This window comes from Argopecten irradians, chromosome 14 (genome assembly GCF_041381155.1).
Source record: "Argopecten irradians isolate NY chromosome 14, Ai_NY, whole genome shotgun sequence".
Lineage (NCBI taxonomy): Eukaryota > Metazoa > Mollusca > Bivalvia > Pectinida > Pectinidae > Argopecten > Argopecten irradians.
The window spans coordinates 25210754-25231589 of NC_091147.1; the positions used below are offsets into that span (position 1 = coordinate 25210754).

The 20836-nt window shown below is 32.9% G+C and overlaps 1 protein-coding gene across 1 annotated transcript in view; it reads left to right on the forward strand.

The window, feature by feature from the left end:
* Positions 1–7250: 7250 nt before the first annotated feature.
* The window catches only part of LOC138307937 (peripheral plasma membrane protein CASK-like), a 203639-nt gene continuing 190053 nt past the window's right edge, over positions 7251–20836 (forward strand). The window contains exon 1 of the mRNA XM_069248867.1: positions 7251–7318. Within this exon, the coding sequence (XP_069104968.1) occupies positions 7254–7318 (65 nt within the window). The 5' untranslated portion in view covers positions 7251–7253. The remainder of the gene's footprint in view (positions 7319–20836) is intronic.

Sequence of the window (20836 nt, forward strand, 5' to 3'; positions counted from 1 at the left end):
TAGGGTAGAATGGGTTATAAAAGTTCGTAGGATAGGTGATGATTAGGTGTGAGGTTTAAGGAATCGGGTCGTCATTGTTTTGTCTGGCCGTATTCCCACTGGGTTAACGTAACACCAAATATAGTTCCAAGTAATTATTGACTTTGTTTAGGTCTTGATATGCTAATGCTTGGTTATCGCGAACTGCTTTTATTTAAATGTCAGTTTGCTTTCACGCGCTCTCTTCTCATTTTTATCATATCATCAATCGTTTTGATGAGAGAATCTAGCCATGCAAGACATTAACTGTATGCGAATTAGCAATGTAAAGAACCGATCAATGGTTTCCTGTGACAATGTTGTGCTGGGAGCTAGCTTTGTGTTGTTCTTGCCTAGTGGTGTTGATATATATATATACATACATATACAGTAAAATCTCATTATATAATCCCGTCATTGATTGTGGAAAGTTCTAGCAAAAAAAAAAGAAAAAAAGTTGGCAATAATTCTGGAATAATTTTAAGGTTGAGCGCCTTGATGTATTTCTTGTATGTGTATGTTGGTCCTGTATATTTGCCTTTCTGTTGATGTTGTAAAGTATTGCTTAACCATAAAATTGCAGTACAATGTGTCACCAATGTCCATCCTGGGTTCCATGTCGGGCATTTTCCAGGTACTGACCTTAAGTCGTGTTTTTTTCTCTGGGTACTCCGGATATCCTCCACCACATAAACCTAGCACATCCTTAAATGACCCTGGCTGTTAAAGACATGTTAAAGTAATCAAACCAAACCTTCGGGTCTGGGTCAAGTTCCAGTGGAGAGTTCAAGCGGCATTCACATCACAATTTTTAATGGTGAAAACTATTACTAAGTCCTAATTATGTTCTATACAAGACCCTATCATTTGGGTTGTCGTACATCACAAAGCGAAAAAAGGCAGAGGAATTTTTGATGCTGTGAAACAGCATTCTTAGGTACGCTCGGCGAGCCTGTGCACATCAAAACAATGAAACCACTCTGCGATGAAATTTAAAAATTGTTTTGTTCATTTCACGTAATAGTTGATAGTATGAAAAAATAAAACCCCCAATATTCAAAACCACAGACATAGAATTTGTACATACGTATACACCATGGATGGAGTGTTTTAAGTGTTCAGTTGGGACTCTATGATATTTGTATTACTCCGAGAACACTGGTCTCCCGAAAATCACGAACAACGCCTTCTTCGCTGTCTTCCTCCGCGACAGACTTTCGATGGATTTTGGATTGTGTGTGTTTATTTAAATTTTACGTAATTCATGCTAATGATCGATTATTGTAATCAAATGTTAGGAAGGTAACTGCAAAAGAAAGTTCTTATAACGCTTATAAAATTTTTTGTGTTGGTTGTATTGACGAACTATATCTGAGATATTATTGCGCAGTAAAAGTTAATAGTTTTGAGTACGTACGTTTTCCTCCCTTGATCTGTCACTGGGAGTTCTGTCTTTTGTTTATCGACAACTGCGGTATATTGAAAGGGGAAAAGTACCAAATCTATCAACATAAAATTACAAAATGTAATGATAATATAGATCTATTTATGTACGGGCAACTTAAAGTGACAAATAAACTTATATTGCCGTGTAATGTACGGTAGCCTTATGAAGACTTGCTAAAGTCCGATGTATTGCAGGGATTTTTCTTGATGTTAGCGTTCTTATGAATTCAAAAGAAATTTGACTGTTATAAGTAACCAAATAATGTACCCTTTACTTGACACACGATAAATGTTCTGCACGATAATATCTCGCCAACCAGTTACTGTTAGGCTTACGAAGACTTGCTAAAGTCCGATACATTACATGAAGTTTTCTTGATGTTTACGGCTAGCGTTCTTGTGAATTTAAAAAGAAATCTGAGTGATATACGTAATGAAATAATGTACCTTTTATTTGGCAAAAGTATCTGGCTATGATTTATTAGTCAAAAGTCTTCAAAGCAACCCATGTTAGTTTTCTAAAAAGGAAACCAAAACATATCCGGAAATGGTGATATTTCTAATGTTATATTTTTCCGAAAATATTCTTCAATGTTAAGTGGATATCAAGATACGAAAATGTTCACTTATTATTTTTTTTGTCTTTGAAGAGACATTGATGAAATTGATAATTTAGTAATTAATAAAGAATTATAAAAAAAATGATACTCAGATTCTGAACGGTTTTATTAGAAACATATATACATATATGTATTTGTGTTTCTGGTTTCATTGGTGTTGAAATCGTTATTTCAAAAATAATTTAGAAATAAAATATTACAGTTTTTTCAGGATAATAAGTTATTCAACTTATTGTTCTTGAAAAACCTCATATATCATAAAATAAATAGGGTATATCGTAAATATTTTTTGTTAAACTCCGAAATTCAACACTGCACACTTATGTATAGTTTACTAAATTCTATATTTAAATGAAAAACCAATTTCTTTATTCCTTTGTTTGAGTCCTTCATTCACAGCATCTATGAGTGGCCTTGTTATTGTGTGAGGCTGGTCATCCTCATACGGGACACTGTCTTTAAGTCCCATCCAACGAACTGATGGTCTCTATACCCAAGTGGTCTTTATACACAGATTGAGGACCCTGTGAAAGTGGTTTTATTTAACAGTTGGTCTTTATACAGAGGTGGTTGTTATTGCAGATTTTACTGTACTTGGTGAAATATTGAAGAGCATCTCAATCGTTGAAAATAATGGATTAAAGCATTCAGAGTCTTATTCATGAAAATTAGCCTAAAGTTACAGTTTATAAATACATGTATTGGCTTTTAATGTAACGGCCGTTAAAGGGGCTGTTATTTTTAAAACAGAAAGGTTAGTCAGAAAAATAAACCTTCTGAAATTTGTCAGACCATTGATTTCAGACGTTAGCCTATCTCATCACAATACATTATCAATGTGTTGATCATGTTTCGTCTAAATTGTTCCCGGCAGTGAATTAGTACATCAGTCAAGCTAACCAGATTACTGTTTTATTGTAAAAGCGTGTAATATCGGTCCATAACCCCCTGTGGAAATCATATTAGCCTAGGGCGGCCAATGAACCGTGTATAATTACACGAACGGGGATCGTATAGTATCCGTAGCTATCCGAGAGTAGTAAGAGATAACAACATGCTTTGTTATGTTATTGGAATCTTTCATTGTTTTTTTAGGGTCTTCCTGCATTGTTTATGGTATTGTGTTATTGTGTAGTGATAAAATGATTCACTGTTACACATAATATTATTGTTATCCATTTTTTATGTTTGACCTAAATTAACACGAAAAATAATGAATTTAGTCCCAATCTTGGTCTTCAGATCAATTTTATTATTGTAATTTAAGAAATTTTGCTAAAATTAGGTGGTGTCGGGAATCTGTCTCCATATATGGTATTTATCCATGAACATAGAAGATCATGTAATTATATCCAAGAAAGAAGCTAAATCTGTAACCCAAAGTCAGATTTACCATATTTGACTTAATAAGCCTCAAAATTTTTCACAAAAATTATTGCATAAATTCAGCCACAGTTTAATTTTGCAAAAATAATTCAAAGAAATTTAAATTATTTTCAGTTAGTATTTACGATAATATTCTATTTAAATTCATGGTAACTAATTAACTTTAAGGCCACGAAAAGAAAGAAGGATGTTTCTTAAGTTGAGTAGTTTATTAGGTGGAATTTGGTATTTCTTCTCCAAATATACGGTTCTAATGAAGAGCTCCGCATAAACTGCGAACAGATAATTGGTCGTTGTGGCACAGATTAGAATAACTAACGAATGTCGCTAAGAGACAGTTTCTATTTATATTGACTGAAACTACTCGTGAAGTACACGAACATTAATTGTTGTCTGTGACACTCTGGCATTTTCGCCTTTGTTTGAGAAAAAGACTATATAATCCATACGAGGCATGGTTATCTAAAATCACAGATTTAAAACAATTATCGTGTACAGTGAAATCTATAAAGGGACCTTTGTTTGCTTGTTTCAGAAACGTCTTTGTCGCATAATGGTGTAAGTCAAGTCTGTATCAACGATTGCTGTAGTAAAACTAAAGTTTTGTCATACCGAACAAGAGGGGTTTTATTCTCCTGCCAGGAAATTTAGGAGTACATACACCAGTAGTTTTACACATGTACCTGTATTCATCCCGTCCCATCCTGTCCTGTGGTTTTCCATTGTGTCCCATCTAATACATTCGGATGATATTAAACGATATTGGACTGACCATTGATATCTTATAAATATTTTCCAACTCTAGTTCAATGTGGTGCAAGCTTTGATTGTTTAAGGTTGCAGATTTTGGATTTTATTAGTTAAACATCCTATTAACAGCCAGGGTCATTTAAGGATATGCCATGTTTGTTGATGGAGGAAAGCCAGAGTACCTGGAGAAAAACCACCGACCATTGGTCAGTACCTGGCAATTGCTGCACACGGGATTCAAACTTGTAATCAAGAGTTGGAGGGCTTGTGGTAATATGTCGGATCATTTCAACCAGTCTACCACCATGGCCTCTGACAATTTGCATTCCAACATTTTTCATAATAGTGTTGTCATAGTGAATCACATTATTTGTTTGTTTTAATTTAGTGTTATGAGTCTCTTAAAGTGATTGATTTAACAATATGTAATTTGATTACAAAAATATACAGAAAAGTTCAGTTACCAGGCCAAGGGATTACCTTGATAGAAATCTCTCTTCAACATGCAAAATATAATCAAGAATAAGAGCACAAGTATTTTTCCAATTTTTCATGTACTTTGAGTTCTGTCAGTAGCAAATTGCATGGTTCCAAACGCAATACAGTAGAGTCTTATCTGAAATATTGGTTTTCTTTTTGAGATGGTCCCTTAGCTGTAGATTGATTGAAGATGGGAGAAATTTGTTGTTACAAGTTTAATTTGTGGTGACGATTCAAATGCTACTCTAGTGTTTGCTCCACTTAATGATTTCCATTCAACTGTACTTTGTAAAAAATGTGAACTACTTCATTCTTAAAAATCAATCGGATTGATCAGGTCTGTGTTATCATAGCCCTTAGCAATGTTCTCTCCTCAGAATGGATTCAATGGTGGTTAATATCTATTCTATTTTAAAAGCAATATTCTCTACTCAGAATGGATTCAATAGTGATAAAGTTTATATCTATTCTATTCTAAGAAGCAATATTCTCTACTCAGAATGGATTCAATAGTGATAAAGTTTATATCTATTCTGTCTTTTTTCTTGTATTTGTAGCAGTCTTATATGCCTATTCTATTCTGTCTTTTTTCTTGTATTTGTAGCAGTCTTATATGCCTATTCTATTCTGTCTTTTTTCTTGTATTTGTAGCAGTCTTATATGCCTATTCTATTCTGTCTATTTTCTCGTATTTGTAGCAGTCTTATATATTTATTCTATTCTGTCTATTTTCTCGTATTTGTAGCAGTCTTATAAATTTATTCTATTCTGTCTATTTTCTCGTATTTGTAGCAGTCTTATATATTTATTCTATTCTGTCTATTTTCTCGTATTTGTAGCAGTCTTATATATTTATTCTATTCTGTCTATTTTCTCGTATTTGTAGCAGTCTTATATATTTATTCTATTCTAGTGTACTATTTCGTATTTGTAGCAGTCTTATATATTCTTATTTATTCTGTCTATTTTCTGTATTTTTATAGCAGTCTTATAATATTTATTCTATTTTCTTGTATTTGTAGCAGTCTTTTATTCTATTCTCTGTCTATTTTCTCGTATTTGTAGCAGTCTATATATATTTATTCTATTCTTGTCTATTTTCTCGTATTTGTAGCAGTCTTATATATTTATTTATTCTGTCTATTTTCTCGTATTTGTAGCAGTCTCTATAAATCTATTTTATTCTGTCTATTTTCTTGTATTTGTAGCAGTCTTATAAATCTTTATTCTATTTGTCTATTTTCTCGTATTTGTAGCAGTCTTCTTATATATTTATTCTATTCTGTCTATTTTCTCGTATTTGTAGCAGTCTTATATATTTATTCTATTCTAGTGTACTATTTAGTGTTTGTACCAGTCTCTATTTCTTTGCATTAATTTCTACCAGAATTTTAAATTTATTTTGACAATGAAAGTTATCTCATGAACAATAAATTATTTACAGATACAGTAAATTGAATACTCTATATAAAGACAACCTGCTTATTTAGACCTACTTCTATGGGTCCCAAATGAATACCACTTGCTACGAAGACCATTTTAGACAGGTTTATTTCAAACTCTCATAACTTGAGTCAAATGTTAATTATCAGAATCCAATGATTCGGTTAAAAGTTTGCGTTGTCTTACAACCATAAGAAATTTGCTGGCAGTTAAAATAAAGATGTCTAAAAGTTTAGTAAAATTTTCGAAAGTAACATTAATATGAACTTATATGTGATAACGGCTTTTACAGCAAATAATGTGTGCGTGCCACAACTCAATGTTAGGAGATATGGTCGTTCACACGGATTTGAATGCCGCAATTAAAATAAGCCTGGATACGAATTTATTGTCTTTTTGTGTGATATACAGCTTTATGATAATTTATGATGGCAAGCCAATGAAATACTTGTCATTGAATTGTTTATTATTGCCTTGAAAATGTTTTGACATTTGAAGATTCGTTAGGTTTATATTATAGTAATCCACTCAGGGTTATAAATATGTCTGTTTTGAGAAAGTAAAATGACTTTAAAGTACAATTAATCTCACATTCTGGTGTTTGTGATGTCATAGAGTTATACAAAAAATTATGATGTCACATTCAATGCGTTAGGCAGGCTTAGACACTAATTTTATTTATGATACTCCTACCCATGGCAACAAAGTTAGGAGGTGGGAGTTACGGGGTATAATTTGGCCTTCCAGTTGGAATTTAATTTAGGATGGAGCCAGGTAATGTCTCTTAAGTAAGAGTCTGAACAGAAATCTGGGGTCCAAAGTCCAATGATTGGTGATCTAGTTGTATAACAGTGACACCAAGACGACCTGAGTTTGATTCCCTCAGATGAGTATAGGGTCACCTGTGCGGCCAAGTGGGTTTGCCTCGGATAGTCGGACATGCAGGCGCCATGTGGGTTCGCCTCGGATAGTCGGACATGCAGACTTGTTCCTATAATATGTCCTCTCCTATACATTTATCCAGGCCATTCATGCACTGTATATGTTATGATTTAGGTTTTTAGGCAATCTTTCCAATTAAATAAAGATTGTTTTTGTTTCAGCAGCAAGATGTCGGGCGATGAGGAGGAGGTGTTGTTTGATGACGTGTATGAAGTTTGTGAAACCATTGGCAAGTAAGTGTTGTAATTGATTGGCTGTTTTATGGGAACACTTGGTTTGATTGTAATCACTATAAAATTGTCTGGGAAGCTCTCCCTAGGCTGTTTGTAACCATGCCAGAGCTTGACTTTGGATTTCCCCCTAGATTGTCTGACAGGGATATCCCCTTAGCCAGTGTAGATCTAATTATAACCTGACTGGGGGTCTCCCCTTCTCTGTCTACCAGTGATCTCCCCTTAGTTAAACTACATCTAATTATAACCTGACTGGGGATCCCCCCCCTTCTATGTCTACAAGTGATCCCAGATCTAATCATATCTTGATTGGGGATCTCCCCATAGTTTGTCTACCAGTGATCTCTCCTTAGTTAATCTACATCTAATGATAGCCTGAATGGAGATTTCCCACTACTCTATCTACCAGGGATATTCCCTTAGCCATTCAGTTTTGATCTAAATTATTAACTAGATTGGGGATATTTCCCTTGTCTTTTCTAACGGTGATCTCCCTTTAGCGAATCTGGATCTAAATATAGCTTCGCTCAGATCTCCCCCTAGCCTGTCTACCAGTGATCTCCCCTTAGCCAGTCTGGATCTAATTATAACCTGACTGGAGATTTCATCCTTGCCTGTCTTCTTGGGATATCCCCTTATCTAGTCTAGGTGTAATAATATCATGACTTTGGATTTCCTGGCTAAGTTCGCACGCCTTAACTGACAGGAGAACATTTTGAGGTAGAAAGTAGCTTTTAAATGTCATAAGGAATGCTCACAACATACAGATTGACCACATAATCAGTGGTATCTTGTCTTGAACATCCCTTTAACAGAATAAAGTGTAGGTTTAAAATGGTACATAAATGTTCTACTCATCTTACAAGCTAGCAGAAGGTAGGGTCAAGTTGCAATGCTATCAATTGCATTAGAGTATGGAGTCTCTTGCTTATGGAGAAAACATCAACAGCTCAGGCAGATCTGTTGCTCAACCAAGAAACAAGAAATTTGTGGTGTTCGAGGTCATATCACTCTCCCTTGAGTACCTCACTGATTGAAATACTGTAGATTTATAATTTTAGTGGTAATTTTATTTTACCTCTTTTCAGGCTATAATCAAGTTATTAGACGATCAATGTGGTCAGATAATATTCTATATGGGAATATTACAGAGTTATTTGCCCTTGTCAGTGGGTATTGGGTGTTATGTCATGTGTTTGTGAGTGTAACAATGTTTTTCAGAGAAAACAACATAATTTTTGCTCGCAAGACATGTGACACATCACATGACATTTATCGATACTGACAGCAATGGCAGCTAATTGTGTAATATTGATGGAATATGCTTTATGTGAGTTTCTGAGACAAGGAAGGATGATGATGATGTAGTAACTTAAATCACAATAGCACTAATTCAATACACTTAACTTTGTTCACACATAAATTAGTAATTTTACAGCATGTAATTGATTCACCCCCTGGAGACACAAATGAGTTCTTCTTATTCAGAGACTGGAAGAGTTCATCTTGAATTTACAGGGGTGAAATAGTTAAAAGCTGGCACACAATAGGATGAGAGAGATCACCACATGCTGAGAAACAATACAATGTTATGGTACTTTTCCAAGCTTTAAAGCTATTGACAGGATTGTATTTGTCTAGGCAAATCTTTGAAGGAATGTTTTGTTTGAAAATCAATTCACTTTTGTTTTAGTCTTGGCAATAAACCAGCTTGTTCCAGATGCTTTAAAGGCCCACTACCTTTCCAAAACAAAAAAAAATCTTAAAGAAACAATGATAACTGTATTAACATAAGAAATTTTACATCGATGGCTTAAGATGAGGTCACAACACCAAACAAATGCAAGATTCCCTGCCTAATCTCTGTTTGCAGTGAAAATTCATTTTGCTGTTTTGTCGTTTAACGCAGTGATAGTCAACTTGACTAACACGCAATAATTAGGACAATGACGGGAAACTTAACGACCTTCGTTATAAAAATTAACATATAATTCATTTTAATTGAATTTTACAAAAGGTGATGATAAGTATAATATTTAACATTAAACTAATAACTTTTACTACTTTACAAAATTATCAAATGTTTTATACTCCCATCTTAAAAATCACAAGCTGTTGCAGAAAGGTAGTGGGCCTTTAAGACATTGTTTTTCAAGACTATGCCACAAATTCAATTGTCAAATTATCTATACCATGCGTTCAGATATAAATTTTCACAAAGAGCTTATTTGAAATCTTTTTTGAGATAATGAAGTTTGTGGAAAAATAAGACGATTAAAAAAAATCTTATCTGAATTGAGGCTGACGTTAGCTACAGTGAATAAATTTGATTATAATTCAAAGAAAACTTTAAAAGCATTTGATTTTTTTTATATTGACATATAATGTCAATTTGTCTTTTGAGTTTTGTAGATATCTATACATGGTTAGACTACTATTGCCATCATGAGAGCCCCGCTTACTTTTGTTGTAGTGACACTCCTGCTAATCATAGAAATGGTCTGGGTTAGATTCCACAATCTATGCTTGCTATTGCATGGACAATAAACCTCACTATTTCTAAATAGATGGGCCATAAAAATATTTTGAGGTGATATCCTCAGGATTTGAGATTTATGGAATATTTTTTCATGGGAGCTATCACTTTGACATTTCGTTAAGTAGGTTCATTGAGCAATTATAGGACTTGAGATTGAATATAAAGCTTTTTTGAAGTCTTTTATCTGAAGCTAAGTAAATTCATTATCCTTATGATATGCCAGTAAATTTTGACCATATGAATGAGAAAATAGATCACGATTGACCAAAAGAGCGTTTTGAAGTGTTCATAAAATATGAAATAATATAATTATGATAGACACTGAAAACTTGTTGTTACCCTTATAGAGGATCACACATCAGTTGCTATCTAGTATTATGTTGCCACAAGTGTAAGATTCTATTTATCACATAACTTAAAATCATGGAAATATAAAGGTATAAACTTTCAATTTCCTTTCTTTATGAGAGTGGCGAAATCAAGCTTGGACTTGATGTTTTCGTCTACCAATAGAATTGGGCGACGTCATATTTTGATTCTGATGTCATTATTACCTGTGACATCACAATTGTGTAATTACATCTGTGTCTTATGATATTTATGACATGACCATATGACATGGCTGAACTTATCCAGGTCAGTTATGATGTAAATAATATTTATGTTCCTCCAACTTAAAAATAACTCAATACAGAATAGACATTGAAATGGCCACCATAGGTGACATATATTTATTATCATGAAGAATTAAAACAATGACATTACGTCATCAGAACAAATCGTTTTTCACTCAAAAAGTATTTTTTTGAAACTACATTACCAAACATTATTACAATTAGCCCTAGTGGGGTTGTAAAAATCTGCCAAATAATATTTGTAAGTATACCGTTAGTCTAGTCTAGAAAGACTATCCAGGCAACAAAGAAAAAATAGTCTTGATTAGTCAGGTGGTCTTTACACACAGGTCAAATTGTGTTGATATTGGCCATAGAAGAAAATGGTCTTATTGAAATTAAGCAAGTGGTCATTATACAGAGGTGATCGTTCAAGCAGGTTTGGAAGTTCCTGGAAGTTTGAGTTCAGGAGACCTGTTGTTTTGGTCTGCAATGTGAGTGTATGGATGTCCATGTGGGTTATATTGAGTCAGAGAACAGCAAACCAACTATTGCATGTCAGCATTAAACATCATGCTATCACAAAACATCCTGACCGGTCTTTGGAGGCCAATTGAACCCCCACACAACAAACCAGTGTTTTACTTTCTATTGAATTTAATGGTTCATTAGCTGACTAACGTCTCCCCTGGCTAACAAAATGGTTTCTTGAAAATCTAAACTAGTCGCCTCGCTAAATGTGTTGTAGTCTAAAGAGATGAAGTGTTTTTGTTTTTCTTGGAACTTTTTAGCTGTTGACATGAAAGGATTTTCACTGCTCTACGATGATTGTACTTAAATTGTGATGGCGCCTTGGCAATATGAATTAAATTTCACGGTGGCTATGAAATGCTTTTCGAACGAAAGGCATATTTGGAGATGTTCTTCAATTTACATTTTAATTGATGTCACAAATTTTATAAAAAAAATTATACAGTGCAATTTGTATTTTAATTGATGTCACCAATTTTATATACAGTGAGTGCTCTTTACATTTTAATTGATGTCACCCATTTTATATACACAGTACACTTTACATTTTAATTGATATCACTAATTTTATATACAGTACACTTTACATTTTAATTGATATCACTAATTTTATATACAGTACACTTTACATTTTAATTGATATCACATAAATTTTATATGAACAATAATTGGTATTTCACTGTTAATACATTTTAATTGATGCTTTGGTGCATCACATAAGTACTTCTTTTTATATACAGTACACTTTACATTTTAAATAAAGCTCAAATCAAGGTAATGGTGTAAAAAGTAACTTTTGTAACTGAAAAAAATTTATGTTTTAATATGAAAAAATACACTTTACATTTTAATTGATATCACTAATTTTATATACAGTACACTTTACATTTTAATTGATATCACTAATTTTATATACAGTACACTTTACATTTTAATTGATATCACTAATTTTATATACAGTACACTTTACATTTTAATTGATGTCACAATTTTATATACAGTACACTTACATTTTAATTGATATCACTAATTTATATTTACACTTTACATTTTAATTGATGTCACCAATTTTATATACAGTACACTTTACATTTTAATTGATGTCACCAATTTTATATACAGTACAACTTTACATTTTAATTGATGTCACCAATTTTATATACAGTACACTTTACATTTTAATTGATATCACTAATTTTATATACAGTACACTTTACATTTTAATTGATGTCACCAATTTTTATATACAGTACACTTTACATTTTAATTGATATCACTAATTTTATATACAGTACACTTTACATTTTAATTGATATCACTAATTTTATATACAGTACACTTTACATTTTAATTGATGTCACCAATTATATATACAGTACAACTTTACATTTTAATTGATGTCACCAATTTTATATACAGTACACTTTACATTTTAATTGATATCACTAATTTTATATACAGTACACTTTACATTTTAATTGATATCACCAATTTTATATACAGTACACTTTACATTTTAATTGATGTCACCAATTTTATATACAGTACACTTTACATTTTAATTGATGACACCAATTTTATATACAGTACACTTTACATTTTAATTGATATCACTAATTTTATATACAGTACACTTTACATTTTAATTGATGTCACCAATTTTATATACAGTACACTTTACATTTTAATTGATGTCACCAAATTTTATATACAGTACACTTTACATTTTAATTGATGTCACCAATTTTATATACAGTACACTTTACATTTTAATTGATGTCACCAATTTTATATACAGTACACTTTACATTTTAATTGATGTCACCAATTTTATATACAGTACACTTTACATTTTAATTGATGTCACCAATTTTATATACAGTACACTTTACATTTTAATTGATATCACTAATTTTATATACAGTACACTTTACATTTTAATTGATGTCACCAATTTTATATACAGTACACTTTACATTTTAATTGATGTCACCAATTTTATATACAGTACACTTTACATTTTAATTGATGTCACCAATTTTATATACAGTACACTTTACATTTTAATTGATGTCACCAATTTTATATACAGTACACTTTACATTTTAATTGATGTCACCAATTTTATATACAGTACACTTTACATTTTAATTGATATCACTAATTTTATATACAGTACACTTTACATTTTAATTGATATCACTAATTTTATATACAGTGCACTTTACATTTTAATTGATGTCACCAATTTTATATACAGTACACTTTACATTTTAATTGATGTCACCAATTTTATATACAGTACACTTTACATTTTAATTGATGTCACCAATTTTATATACAGTACACTTTACATTTTAATTGATGTCACCAATTTTATATACAGTACACTTTACATTTTAATTGATATCACTAATTTTATATACAGTACACTTTACATTTTAATTGATATCACTAATTTTATATACAGTACACTTTACATTTTAATTGATGACACCAATTTTATATACAGTGCACTTTACATTTTAATTGATTTCACCAATTTTATATACAGTACACTTTACATTTTAATTGATGTCACCAATTTTATATACAGTGCATTTTACATTTTAATTGATGTCACCAATTTTATATACAGTACACTTTACATTTTAATTGATGTCACCAATTTTATATACAGTACACTTTACATTTTAATTGATAGTCACCAATTTTATATACAGTGCACTTTACATTTTAATTGATGTCACCAATTTTATATACAGTACACTTTACATTTTAATTGATGTCACCAATTTTATATACAGTGCACTTTACATTAATTGATATCACTAATTTTATATACAGTGCACTTTACATTTTAATTGATGACACCAATTTTATATACAGTACACTTTACATTTTAATTGATATCACTAATTTTATATACAGTGCACTTTACATTTTAATTTGATGACACCAATTTTATATACAGTACACTTTACATTTTAATTGATATCACCAATTTTATATTCATCCAGCACTTTACATTTTAATGTGATGTAACATAGTGTTACATGTATCAAGTAAATGATAAGTTTGTGGTATTTTATATCATCCACTGATGAGTATGTCTAACCATTGTAGTGTTTTGTGTTCATATGCACTTTACATAATCACCATGGTAACATATATTACTTCATTTAATATTTATTCCATCACTATTCTGTGATGTGTCTGACCTATAGTTGCCATTTAATAAAAGACAGTAATGAATGAGTTGATGTTCGGTAACTTGGGAACTATTTACAGTATAATACTGGTATACATACCATATTCTAGCCAATAAACATCTGGGTTGCTTAAATATTTGAAGGAAATAAGGAGGTGTTTTATAGGACCAAATGTGGACTACCCTTTCACAAAATCATTATACAAATTAAGCCATAAATTAATAAGCAAAAGAAATCAAATAAAGAAACTATTGTCATATTATCGGCATGGATTTACTTTGACGTAAGTGAAATTGAGGTTTCCTAATGGGGAGAGGGGTACTTAAAGAGACAGAAGGCGCTTACTGGGTCGAATGTGGTACAGAGAACAAAGAATACACAGATATTAGGTAATAACCTACAAATTTTCACAGTAATATGTGGTCACATGGAGGTTGATATTTCAAGTTTTTACTTAGCATTCATATTTTACAAACATCTGGCTAATGTTGGCTTGTCAAACCAAAATAGCAAGTTCATTTCCTGTTAGCAATATGATTGTAGTTGTTCAGGCAATATCAGGTATTGTTGTCCTTGTAGAGTTTGAAAAATTGACCTTTAGTTAATCACGTGTTAATATTTTTATTCTAGTGGGTTGATATAACACCACATTGACCTAACAAAGATTTCTGATTTGTTTTTGAATTGACAATCAGAAGCTAATGTTGATATTGGAAGGGAAAACCTTCACATTGTACAGCTTTGTCTAAAATATTGGTTTAAAGATAAAAAATTTTGTTCAGGAAACAATATAATTTGAGCCATCCTCTCAACTCCTCAGAGATGCGATAAGCATCAACGTAGTTCTTTGGGAGGCAAAATATTGGTAAAGAAATAACGGCATTGGAGATTCGGAAAGTCAAGAAATAATGACGGTAGAGATTCAGAGAGTCCAGGCATACAATAGGAAATTGATTTCCTACATTTGAATACATGAATACACAGAGAACTCGGAGGTACCACGGAAACAGGACAAGCATGTTCCCCTAGATAGGGAATTCCATGCCCAGTCTCTGGTAACCATGACAACATAAGAACTCGCCTGTCAAACTGGTCATGACTGCGCTCTGACAGTAATTCCGGAGACCTGTCCAAATCTATTATTTCAAAACAAGATTATGGTAAATGTGTTTGGCGTTATCAAATTTAAGCGTGTTTTTTCGACAGATTTGTATTGATTTATGGTATTTGTTGGTTCAAATTATTGAACAAATACTAATTACGTATATACTGTGAACATATTTACTATTGTGTTAATCTGTTAACAGCGCTCTTTAAGAGGAAAAGTATTCTGCCATTTTATGGATGCAATTAATTATTATATTAAATTATTGAATTAGTAGCAAACTAGGATAAAGGAATAACATGTTTGAATAAAAAAAAATGACCTTCATTTACCTTAAAAATATGTAGGAGTTAAAAAGGATATGAACTTTAGGTTAATTTTTTTCAATAACCTTTAAGACACAGAGTCATATTACATATTATTAAGGCAAGTTAAAAGCCTTAAAGGACTTGCTGTTGTTTTTGATCAAATATATGACTGTAATTTACTCTCAAGTGTTTTTTAAATAACACCAATTCATGATATTGGACCAGAAGGATACTGAAATGAAGCTGCCCGCCCGGTTACCAAGTTTGTTTTAATAACTTTAGTCTTCTTTCTATGTTAAAATTTTGAATAACTAAATGGTAGATTTTAGTCTTCTTTTTATGTTAAAATTTTGAATAACTAAATGGTAGATTTTTTCAAAATTCAAAAGGTCTGATCAGTATATTTAGATAGTCAAGTACCGGTATGCTTGAGTTAAAAGTAATTATAAGACTAATGAATTGGACCTTCTTTCAAGGTCATTGAGATCAAAATTGTCAAACTCTTTGAACAGCTTCTTCAGCTATGATGTCATGCGATAATTAGTTTGTTGTGTAGATAACTACCAAATCTTTTGTCTCATAAACAGGTTGCTATTGTTTTCTGTCAACCAATATCAGTTGATTTTCAAATCCATAGTTGCCGCTGTTTAAGCCCTTCAGTTTCTTTATGTGGGTCTTTGTGCTAGTGCGATTGCACTGCTGACGATTCCATGAGGTGACTTTGAATCAGATAATTGCTGATGAAATTAGACTGTCTAGAATTAGACTTGGTTTGTATATAGGAGACGGAATTTGATCAGCGATATCTCCGAACAGTGCCGCATCGGGGTAATGCTCACCTGTGATTGGATCTAAAGTAGTCTATAGAACTCGCGGATCGATTTAAAGGAGGACTAGGCGGACATCTTTTGACTAGTAACAATCTGTATCAATAGATTTAGGGTAATGATTTTATGTAATTGGGTTTACTATATACTGTTACACTGGACAAAGCTTCACTGGACTGGTCACGATTTTTGTCTGCCTCGGCCAATCGATTTTGATATTAGAGCTTCGTCTGAAGGTTCTTTTTGGTCTGTAATGTGGCTTATCCCAATAAAATTGTTATTGTAAGTTTTTGTTAGATTTCAAAGTATAAGCGTTTTTCCATAAAAAGTTTATTTTTGGTTTATCCCTTTATACCTAAATTCAAATGATAGTGAAATTTATCGATAAAACCCAAAAATTAATGGAACCATATTTATGTGTTATTCTCGTATGATAGAAATATGTATGACGAAGAAAATTTAATGTTAAACCTGTCTATAAAGACCAAACAATAAACAGAGGAAAATGGTCTGTATAGGCAAGAAGTCTTTATACACAGGCAGGTGCCTTTTAAACAGAGGTTGATTTATTTGAAATTGGTGTTTCAGGTTTCAAGGACCCTAGAAATTTGGACCCTAGAAAAATGGTCTTATTAAGCAGGTGGTCTTTATACACAGGTTGAATTATTTGAAATTGGTGTTTTGACAGCAGGTGACCTTCAAACACAGGTTGAATTGTACTGAAATTGATAATTTGGGATCCTAGAAAAGTGGTCTTATCTAAAGCAGGTGGTCTTTATATAGAGATGGTCACTAAAGCAGATTTTATTGTAGTTTCAATTGATTTGACATGAAAATTTGTTTCTCTGACTTAGCCATCTGGCAGGTAAACATTTCATCTTTGTATTGCCATCTCAGGTAGATATTGATTGTTACATATTTACTTTGTGAGCAAAACTTGAGTGGTGTTCTAAAAAAAAATGTTTTATGACATTACATACCTGTAAGGGCAGATAACTTTGTGTTGTTTGCAACTACTGTATATTAAAGTAAGTTAAAGCTAATGTGGAAGTGGTTAAAATTTGTGTTCAAGATTGGAACAATCTTTTCAAATATGGAAATTGGTGAGAGAGACCTTCTTTGAAAGGAAAATATTGTTATTAATATGTCTTTTGAATAAATTAAAAAAAAAAAAAAAAAAAAAAAAAAAAGGTAATGTCGGATGTCTGATAAAGTTGAATAACAATACTGTGATATTATTGTCCATTCCATTTCCCTTTTTGGAGTTTTCATGCAATAAATATAAACTCATAGTGTATACTATGAAAAAAAAAGTATTAGACCCAATAAAAGAAGCTATGGTGGCTGAGTGATTAAGTTGTTCTGATATATTACTACCAAGGCCTACATCTCTGGGTTTTGTGATTCAAATCTCAAGTGGGACAGTTGTGACTGAGGTTGATTATTTTTCTCCAGGTACTATGGCTTTTCTCCACCTCTTTACTTAACACATCTTACAAAACCCAATGAACGATGAGGGCACTTAAAAAGGAAAGTGTGAGGGGTGTCTATTAGATTTGATTGGCTAACAAACCACAAGTACAAATTATAATTAACGCAATATACGCATGTATGATCATAATTAGAGGTTCTAAATGGAACTATAGAAGCCGATAAAGATATAAGAAGTGCACACTGATGAAATATAAATTTTTTGTTAGCAGTTCACACAGCAATGAATTTCATCACAGTAGGCTGTTGATGGCACAACCATTGGGTAAAGGGAGACAACCTCTACTTGTAGTTTTTATTTGCTTCTGAATAATTAAAGGGAGTTAACTCCAGTAAGCTTAAAATGTTGATTGTTTCCATCCAGTATTAGTCATTTGTATTGGCAGTTGGTAATAAATGCGAGGAGATTCCCTGATAAATCCAAAACATATTTTTCATATGTTGTTTTATCTATACGTATACACAGAATGCATGTGTCACCAAAGGCATATTTAAAGCTGGGCCCGGCACCATAAAACTATTCTCAGACAGATTTTTTACTCAAGGATATGATTTTCCATAGGCTTGAGTAAAAAATTTGTCTGAGAAAGTTTTATGGTGCCGGGCCTGTATAAGTTGTAGTAAAGAAAGTAAAATTTTGCAAATTGTAAGCTAAAAACCAAGACTAATAATTACATTGCCTAATCATAAGGTTCATGTAGTATTGAAAAAAATTAATTCCTCTTGATTTTAAATAATCAGATGTTGGCCTGGTTGATGTGGAATATTTCACTCTAAAAGGTAATATTGAATGCGTTTATCTTTCAAAATATTTGAATAATGTGTTCAAATAACAAAATTTAACAAGAATGTTGTTTTTAACTTTCCCCAAGTCATCTAAGCTAATTTAATTTCTAAAATCATGACTGCATCTTGAGAATTCTAGTTTCAAAGCTTTCCTCATTGTTGACCTATTGTAAAGCCCCTGCTCTGAAATCAGGGAGAGGGCCACATAGATCCTGATGGACGATATCCATCCTCCTACACCCATACCTATCTTGTCCTATCTTGTCCTATCATGTCCCATCTTGTCCTATCATGTCCTATCATGTTCCATCTTGTCCTATCTTGTCCTATCATGTCCCATCTTGTCCTATCTTGTCCTATCATGTCCTATCATGTCCTATCTTGTCCTATCATGTCCTATCATGTCCTATCACTTGTCATATCAGGTCCTATCATGTCCCATCTTGTCCCATCTTGTCCTATCTTGTCCTATCATGTCCTATCTTGTCCTATCATGTCATATCAGGTCCTATCTTGTCCCATCTTGTCCTATCATGTCCCATCTTGTCCCATCTTGTCCTATCATGTCCTATCTTGTCCTATCATGTCCTATCATGTCCTATCATGTCCCATCTTGGCCTATCATGTCCTATCTTGTCCTATCATGTCCTATCATGTCCTATCATGTCCCATCTTGTCCTCTCATGTCCTATCTTGTCCCATCTTGTCCTATCATGTCCCATCTTGTCTTATCATGTCATATCAGGTCCTATCATGTCCCATCTTGTCCCATCTTGTCCTATCATGTCCCATCTTGTCCTATCATGTCCCATCTTGTCCTATCATGTCCTATCATGTCCTATCAGGTCCTATCTTGTCATGTCTGTCCATCATGTCCTATATCATGTCCCATCTTGTCCTATCTTGTCCTATCATGTCCCATCTTGTCCCTATCATGTCCTATCATGTCCTATCATGTCCTATCATGTCCTATCATGTCCCATCTTGTCCTATCTTGTCCTCTCATGTCCTATCTTGTCCCATCTTGTCCTATCTTGTCCTATCTTGTCCTATCATGTCCTATCATGTCCCATCTTGTCCTATCTTGTCCTATCATGTCCTATCTTGTCCTCTCATGTCCTATCATGTCCCATCTTGTCCCATCTTGTCCTATCAGTCCTATCGTCCTATCTTGTCCTATCTTGTCCATCTTGTCCTGTCATCTGTCCTATCATGTCCATCATGTCCCATCATGTCCTATCTTGTCCTATCATGTCCCATCTTGTCCATCTTGTCCCATCATTGTCCCATCATTGTCCCATCATGTCCCATCATGTCCTATCATGTCCCATCTTGTCCCATCTTGTCCCATCTTGTCCTATCATGTCCTATCATGTCCTATCTTGTCCCATCTTGTCCTATCTTGTCCTATCATGTCCTATCATGTCCTATCATGTCCTATCTTGTCCTATCATGTCCTATCATGTCCTATCATGTCCTATCTTGTCCCATCTTGTCCTATCATGTCCTATCTTGTCCTATCATGTCCTATCTTGTCCTATCATGTCCTATCATGTCCTATCATGTCCTATCATGTCCTATCTTGTCCTATCATGTCCTATCATGTCCTATCATGTCCCATCTTGTCCTATCATGTCCTATCATGTCCTATCTTGTCCTATCATGTCCTATCTTGTCCTATCATGTCCTATCATGTCCTATCATGTCCTATCTTGTCCCATCTTGTCCTATCTTGTCCTATCATGTCCTATCATGTCCTATCTTGTCCTATCTTGTCCTATCATGTCCTATCATGTCCCTATCATGTCATTCCTATCATGTCCTATCTTGTCCTATCATGTCCCATCTTGTCCTATCATGTCCCATCTTGTCCTATCATGTCCCATCTTGTCCTATCATGTCCTATCTTGTCCTATCATGTCCTATCATGTCCTATCTTGTCCTATCATGTCCTATCATGTCCTATCTTGTCCTATCTTGTCCTATCATGTCCTATCATGTCCTATCTTGTCCTATCATGTCCTATCTTGTCCTATCATGTCCTATCATGTCCTATCTTGTCCTATCATGTCCTATCATGTCCTATCATGTCCTATCATGTCCTA